The sequence below is a fragment of the Marmota marmota genome, unplaced genomic scaffold (assembly GCF_001458135.2).
Source record: "Marmota marmota marmota unplaced genomic scaffold, marMar, whole genome shotgun sequence".
Lineage (NCBI taxonomy): Eukaryota > Metazoa > Chordata > Mammalia > Rodentia > Sciuridae > Marmota > Marmota marmota.
The window spans coordinates 13,536,343-13,544,619 of NW_026000019.1; the positions used below are offsets into that span (position 1 = coordinate 13,536,343).

Sequence of the window (8,277 nt, forward strand, 5' to 3'; positions counted from 1 at the left end):
TTACATATACAGTTTCATTTCAAAAAAAGAAAGATTTTTTTCTTTACAAAACAGTTCATCACAGAATTCCATTTAAGGTGAGACACCTTTATATTCAAATCAAAAGTAAATTTTAAAATTATCCACTTTTTATAAACCAAGCGTGTATATAATTTTCATTTCTTGATTAGATCAGGATTTTATATATATATATATATATATATATGACCTAAACAATGGATGGAGTTCAGTTTGAAAAAAAAAAAAAATACCTTGAACAGCATCCTTGCTTTGAGAGTTCCTTGGATTTAGTAAAGGCACCTCTTTTGATTTGCTGCTCCTCATCCTGCCAATTTACCTGCAATCACATCGACATTATTTACTGAACATCAATATTATAGTAACATTAATAAAGGAAGTGACCTAACTTATCCTGCCCTTTATATGAAAGTCAGAAAAGGATTCTATCATCTCTAAAATGTATATTTATATCCTCCTTAAGAATGTCTCAAAATAAAAAAGTTTATCATAATTCAATAACTTTATTTTTCTTTAGAAAAATAAATAATTAAAAATTATATTGTGGGGGAACTGGGATTGTGGCTCAGCAGTAGAGCGCTCACCTAGCACGAGCGGGACCCAGGTTCAATCCTCAGCACCACATAAAAATAAAGGCATTGTGTTGTGTCCATCTACACCTAAAAAATAAATGTTAAAAAAAAAAAAAGTTAAAAAAAAAAATTATACTGTGGGGGGCGGGAATGTAGCTCAGTGGTAGAGCACTTGCCAGGCATGTGTGAGGCCAGTGTTCAATCCTCAGCACCACATAAAAACAAATAAATAAAATAAGGGCCCATCAATAACTACAACTAAAAAATGTTTTTAAAAAAATTATACTGTGGGGGGGGGTGGCTGGGGATGTGGCTCAGTGGTGGACGCTCACCTAGCACATGCGGGTCCCTGGGTTCAATCCTCAGCACCACATAAAAATAAATGAATAAAATAAAGGTATTGTGTCCAACTACAACTAAAAATAAATAAATAAATATTTTAAAAATAATTATACTGTGAAGGCTGGGGATTTACTCAGTGGCAGAACACTTGCCTAACACATGCAAGGCCCTAGGTTGAAGCTACAGTCTCCCCAAAATAATTATTTAATTAATTATAATGTGACCACTTCACACCTATTAGAATGGATAACTATTAAAAAAAAAAAAAAAGAAAGAAAGAAAAATATAAGCCAGGAGTGGTGGTAATGCACCTCTGTAATCTCAACTATTCAGGAGGCTAAGGCAGAATTGCATACTCGAAGCCAACCTGTGCAATTAAGCTAGACCCTAGATCAAAATAAAAACTAAAAAGGACTAGGAATATGGATCACTGGTACAGCACACCTGGGTTCAGTACCTCGTAAGGAAAAAAAAAAAAGTTGTCAAAGACAAGGAAAAATTGGAGCCCTTGTATACTATTAGCAGGAATATATATATATGGAAAATGGTATGGCTGTTTCTTAAAATTAAAAAAAATAGAATTACCATGGGTTGGGATTGTAGCTCAGCAATTGAGTGCTCACCCTGGGTTTGATCCTCAGCACAACATAAAAATAAATAAATAAAATAAAGGTATTGTGTCCAACTACAACTAAAAAATAAATATTAAAAAAATAAAAATAAAACAGAATTGCCAAGCTGGATTTATAGCTCAGTGACAGAGCACTTGCCTAGCATGTGTGAGGCACTGGGTTTGATCCTTAGCACCACATAAAACTAAACAAATAAAATAAAGGTGTTTAAAAAAAATAAAACTGCCATAAAACCCAGCAATTCCACATATACCCAAAAGAATTCAAAGTACAGTCTTGAAGAGTATTTGTAAATGTTCACAGCAGCATTATTCATAAAATAGCCAACATGGGAAGAGTCCAAGTGTCCATTCAAAAGGTAAGCAGATAAGCAAAGTGTTGTATATACATAATGGAATATTATTCAGCCATAATACGAAGGAAATTATAACCTATGCTACAACATGGATAAACATTGAGGCCATTATGTTAAGTCCAATAAGGTAGTCACAAAAATGTGAACACTATGATTCTACTTATATAAGGTACAGAGAGAAAATACAATGGTGGTTACCACCAGGGGCTGGAGCAAGAGAGGAGTAAGGAGCTACTGCTTAATGAATATATAATTTCAGTTTTGCAAAATTAAGAGTTCTAGAGATAGATGGCAGTGATGGCTGTACAATGATATGAATTTACTTAATTTTAATGAACTTACTTAAAAATTATTAAAAGGGGCTAAGAGTGGAGCTCAGTGGTAGAGCAGTTGCCTATCATGCATGAGGCCCTGGATCTGAGCCCCCCGCACACACACACACACTAAAAAGTTAAGAAGCCTGATGCAGACTCACACCTGTAATCCCAGCTCCTGGTTAGGACAAGGCAGGGCCATCACCTGAGCCTAGGAGTTTAAGGACAGCCTGGACAACATAATGAGACACCCTCCCCAAAAAAAAAAAAAAAATGATACATTTTATTATTATGTCTGTACTACTACATTAAAAAGATATAAGAGAAAAAACATGATATGCTTATTCTTAGCTTGATGATAAAAGACATTTTCCTATGAATACAGAGGAATTATTCTATTACAAAAGTCACAAGGCTAGGGCCATAGCTTAGTAGAGCACGTGCTTACCATACACAAGGCATTTGGTTCAATCCCCTGTACCAAAACAAAGTCACATAATATCAACACAGAAAGTTTGCAAACACAGGGAGAAAAGCTCACCGCTATTTCCAAAATCCTAACACAATTATTAAGATATTTTGCACATTCTCTTCTAATTTTCTTTGTCTTACTGTAATTACTGTAAATTCAGATCTGTGCCCATTTTACTTAACTGCTGGACATTTTTGGCGGTTTTAAAATACATTAAAAATTATTTGATATTCCTTTCTTCAAGAATTGGAACTTAAACTAGGCATGGTGGTACATGTCTGTAATCCCAGCTACTTAGGAGGCTGAGGCAAGAAGACAAGAAGCTCAAGGCAGCATGGGCAACAGTGAAATCCTGTCTCAAAATAAAAGGCCTATAGATGAGGCTTAGCGGTAGAATGTTTGACTAGCATACCTGAGGCCCTGGGTTCTATCACTGGTACTGGGAGTTGTGGGGCAGGGGGTTCAGCTTAATATTTCTCCCACTGAGAAATATTAAGTTAGACTTTCAACTAACATCAAATGTGGTGGAAATGACAATATAAGATTTCCACTGAGAGAGGAATTTAGGGATCCAGAGAGAACAGTGTGTGAGGCTCAAGAGAAATACCAGTAACCACTAGAATGCAGAACAACTATGAGAACCTCAACCATTGTCCTTGCACCAGAGTCCTTACCTGGGTGTCCTTGCCCATAGCTTGCCAACTGACTGATGGAAAACAAAAAAAATAAATAAACCTGCAAGACAACCACAAGGCATCTGGAAGAACTACTCCTTTTGGGATCATGCATATTAGAGACTTTTGTGACCAATAAATGACTCTAGCTTCCTAATAGTAAGACACACCCCTTGGGTAGAGATTTAAGATGCTAATAAGACAATAAGAAATGTAGGAAGTAGCAGAATTAGAACATGAATAGACAATAGAAAAGCACACAAAGAAAACTGACACTAAATGCATATAACCCCATCCTGACTCTACCTCTAGTTCAGCCCCCTAGCTACTGTCCCTCTGAGGGGCTGAAACCCCAAACTCAGTCTAAGATCGCGCATACCCCAATTATCAAACATGTACTTTCCCCTATGACAAATCTGGTGTTCAGCTACTCGCACCTGAGGCTCTATAAATCCTTTTCTGCAACATGGTCAAGGACCTGGAAAGTCCAAGTAGAGGTCTGTTCCAGTTCTGGAGACCTCAAACCCCCCACAGGGTGATATCTTCTTTCCATGTAGTAGTCTCCTCTGCTTCTGAACACCTCCTCAGACCCCTACACAGACACTGCAACTAGGCTATAAAAGGCATTCTCCACACATCCCCACAACCCCAAGGATTCAGCTGTCAGATCATGAAAACAGTCAAGTTGCTCTACCAACAGATCCATGCAGCAAAGAACCAAAGCCTCCTGCCTACAGCTGTAAGTGAGCTTTCCTGTAAGCAGATACTCAAGTTAAATCCACATCAAGTCTTTATAGACTACAACCCTATCTGACATCCTGTTTGCAACCTTATGAAACCTTGAGCCAAAATCACCCATATAAGGATTTGCTCCCACATTCCTCACCTACTCAAAGTGTGAGATAATAAAAGTCTACTTTAAAATACTTCAAAAGGGTGAGGGTGGGAGGTTATTAGATAACCAATACAACATTATATCTTACTTTCTTTACCACAAGTAACATTGAAGTGAACATGTTTGTGCATTTGGATCATTTATCTAGAACAGGATCTGCAAAGTGTATAAAAACTGGATTAAAAAATTGTGAAGAACATGCTGCTCTGAAGACAACATCAAACTGTTTTTCGATGTACAAAAAAAGAAGGGACTACCAGCTTCATTAATACCTTTGAATATTGAGATTATCTATTCTTTTTACTTTTGCTATTTAATAGGAAGAAAGAAATTACTTTAATTTGAATTTAATAGATGCCAGCAGTATTAAATATTCTGGGACTGGGGACATACCTCAGTTGATAGAGTGCTTGCCTTGCATGTACAAGGTCTTGGGTTAAATTCTCAGCACCACAATAAATAGATAGATAGATAGATAGATAGATAGATAGATAGATAGATAGATAAAACTCTGTTGCAGGCCTGAATCTTAATTCTTCTTTTGCAAATTATCCTTTCTCATCTTTTGCCTACCTACGTACCAATATCTTAGTGCTTTTCATAATAATTTAATGAGTTCTTTACAGTAGACATATTATTAAACATTGGCCATATTTAATAAAATTTTCTCCAATTATCTTCCTGCAGAGGAAGTACATTTATATTGGATATTAAAGACACCAATTTAAGTTAAAGAATAGGAAACTTAGCTACTAAGTCCAATATATAAAATGAAAGGTACAATTAATTTTAAAGGAGTTAATTTCAGCTATTAGTAAGTAATCTTGATTTACTTTTTCCCTAAAAAAAAAAAAAAAAACTTCAAAAATGTTCTAAAAATAAAATTCTTCATAGATTATAGAATTTCCCCAAGAAAAGTCTAGGTTTCTGAAAAATAAAAATGATAGAAAAACTAAAATCACTAAATGCTCAAGTAGTTCAAAATTTTTCAACCATAAAGACTTTAATCAGAGCTAATAGAGATTTAAAAACTCATTTTTCTTTTCTCTGATAAAAATATATTTGATCTAGTAAACTGAAAAAAATGGTAACTAAACAAAGATGGTTATTATCTATTATGGTAATAGATAATATTATTGTGTATTACTAATTTGTCAATGATTTGAGAAAAAATTTTCTTTGGACAAACATCTCTTTGACTTAAAAATAAAATAAATGCTAAAATACATAGTCATTACCATTTTTCCAGTGGGAGGAAGAAACCAGTTAAATAATCCAAAATGGCATTTGTATCCATAATTTCTTTTTTTTTTTTTTGTATCCATAACTTCTATGTTTAAGGGCTAACACTGATGAAGCAGAGACAGCACACACACACACACAAAAATCCATCTCTGCCTCACAAGAAATTCCTTTTTAATGGTCAATCATCTTCAAATACAAATAACTAAATATTAAGACTACCACATTTATGTAAGATTTTATAGTATAAACAAATGATAGTATATTCACCATTAACAATGAGAATGAACTAATTATAGATATATGCAATAGAGTTGAATATTACAAATCTGTTAAGGAACATCAAAACAAATAATAGAGTTGTTTAACAAATAATCAAAAACAAAAGTACACACTACACAATCTTATTACATAAAGTATAAAACAAGCAAAAGTAATCTATGGCGCTAGAAGTGAGGATAATCATTACCCTTGGATGACTTGAGAGGTGAATGGAATTGGAGCAACTGAATTTAACTGAACTGAAATTACTTGGATGCTGATCAATTAGGTTCAATCATTCATTTATTTGAGTGCTGATTTCATGGAAATATTCAGCTTTTGAAACTTTACCAAGTGGAACATTAATGTGCTTTCTCAATGTATACTATACTAAAAATATTTTCAGGTGACATGAAAAAATTATATCCTGTTTTAGGATATAAATATAATTTTAATTCAGTACTCTAATGTCTAGTCTCATGAAGCACCTTAATTATTCAGTAAATCTTTCAAAATCTTTGATTAAGGCATCATAATACCTGACTTCAAATTATACTACAGAGCTATAATAACAAAAACTATATGGTACTGGCATCAAAACAGACACATAGACCAACAGTACAGAATAGAAGACACAGAGACAAACCCATACATCTGAGTCATCTGATCCTTGACAAAGGTGCCAAAAATGTATATTGGAGAAAAGACATCTTTTTAAGAAATGGTACTGGGAAAACTTGTTATCCATATGTAGAAGAATGAACCTAGACCTTTATCTCTCACCTTGCACAAAAATCAACTCAAAATGGATCAAAGACCTAGGAATTAAATCAGAAACTATGCAACTTCTAGAAGAAAACATAGGGTCAACACGCTAGCATATAGGCACAGGCAACCACTTTCTCAACAGGACCCCAAAAGCTGAAGAAATAATGCCAAGAGTTAAGAAACTGTTGTATTTCTGTTGTATTGTGTTTGTGTTTACCTCTCTATATCACTGGGTCTCTTTGGGACTATGATGAAGGCCATCACTTCCCTCCCTAGAAAAATATATAGAGATGACACATTCAGAATGTTGCATATAATTAGCCTATTTTATATTTATTTGTTCCATACATTTATGAGTAACTCTGCTATTAAAAAGTCTCATTTTATGAGCTATTATTGAATCCCATTTTTCATATTTAAAAAGTCATTATCATTGCAAAAAAAAACCTACAACATAAAATTTCCCTTGAAACTCAGAAAGACCGTTATGACACTGAATTTTGAATATACGAACGCACATTTATCAAAATAGTATGCATGCTTCTTTTCGTAAAATATATTTTAGTTGTAAATGGACACAACACTTTTTATTATTTTTTGTTTTTATGTGGTGCTGAGGATCGAACCAGGTGCCTCATATGTGCTAGGCAATCGCTGTACCATTACAACCCCAGGCCATGTGCATGCTTCTTTAAAAAAAAACTAGGGCACATGCTATGAACTCGTATTAAAAATAATGCACAATGGCTGAGGATGGAGTTCAATGGTAGAGTACTTACCTATCCCACATGTACATTCCCAATCATTCCCACTGCAAGTGAGTTTCAGAGCAGAATCTTTTATTAAAAGATTAAAAACAAAAATACCCAAATTCTACCTCCAAGAGATTCTAAATCAGCTGGTATGAGAAGATGCATAACAATTCTCCCATTTTTAAAGGTCAACAGGGATTCCACTACATAGCCAGTTTTGAGAACTATAGCTCTACAGATTGATTATCTTCAATTCTATTCTTTGAAGCCTAAGATTCCAAAAACACTGATGACTCCATTAATGGAGGGAACTAAACCTGAGAATATCTGTCTTCCAAAGCTCCAGAACATTTGACAACAATCCCTTTAAACCAGGAGTCAAAATTATAGACCTCTAACACTATAGGAGGTGCCTGTGTGGATAATTAATAGTGAATAATCATGTGGGACAAAGACTGTTATTTTCTATATATTATTTCTAATCTATCACAATTGATCAGACAAGTACTCTAATATCCATTTTACCAATGAAGAAAATTATCAGGCAGACTATGGAACTAGTTCAAGGTCATTCAGCTAGTAAGTAAAAGAACTGGAAATTAAATCTAGATCTCGCTCTTTCTCTTCAACGAGGCTCCCGAGCGGCAGACGCAGAGATGCAGATCTTTGTGAAGACCCTGACAGGCAAGACCATCACCCTCAAGGTCGAGCCCAGTGACACCATCGAGAATGTCAAAGCGAAATTTCAAGACATGGAGGGCATCTCACCTGATAGCAGCATCTGATATTTGCAGGTAAACAGCTGGAGGATGGCCGCACTCTCCCAGATTACAACATCCAGAAAGAATCCACTCTATACTTGGTGCTTCACCTGAGAGGTGGCATCATTGAGCCTTTCCTGTGCCAGCTTGCCCAGAAGTACAACTGTGACAAGATGATCTGTCGCAAGTGTTATGCCCACCTGCACCCCCCCCCCCCCC

General features: G+C 35.1%; 1 protein-coding gene and 1 pseudogene across 19 annotated transcripts in view; one reads left to right on the plus strand and one right to left on the minus strand.

The window, feature by feature from the left end:
• The window catches only part of Cep350 (centrosomal protein 350), a 159,848-nt gene that overhangs the window by 138,152 nt on the left and 13,419 nt on the right, over nucleotides 1-8,277 (minus strand). For 11 of the 19 annotated variants that reach the window (XM_048809912.1, XM_015491743.2, XM_048809921.1 and 8 more), the window contains one exon: nucleotides 252-337. In XM_048809912.1, coding sequence (XP_048665869.1) covers nucleotides 252-324 — 73 coding nt within the window. In that variant the 5' untranslated portion in view covers nucleotides 325-337. Of the gene's footprint in view, nucleotides 1-251; nucleotides 338-602; nucleotides 646-2,396; nucleotides 3,972-6,762; nucleotides 6,818-8,277 lie in introns of those variants that run through there. The other 8 variants (XM_048809914.1, XM_048809917.1, XM_048809922.1 and 5 more) reach the window with 4 other exon arrangements.
• On the plus strand, nucleotides 7,916-8,273 carry LOC107147224 (annotated as a pseudogene).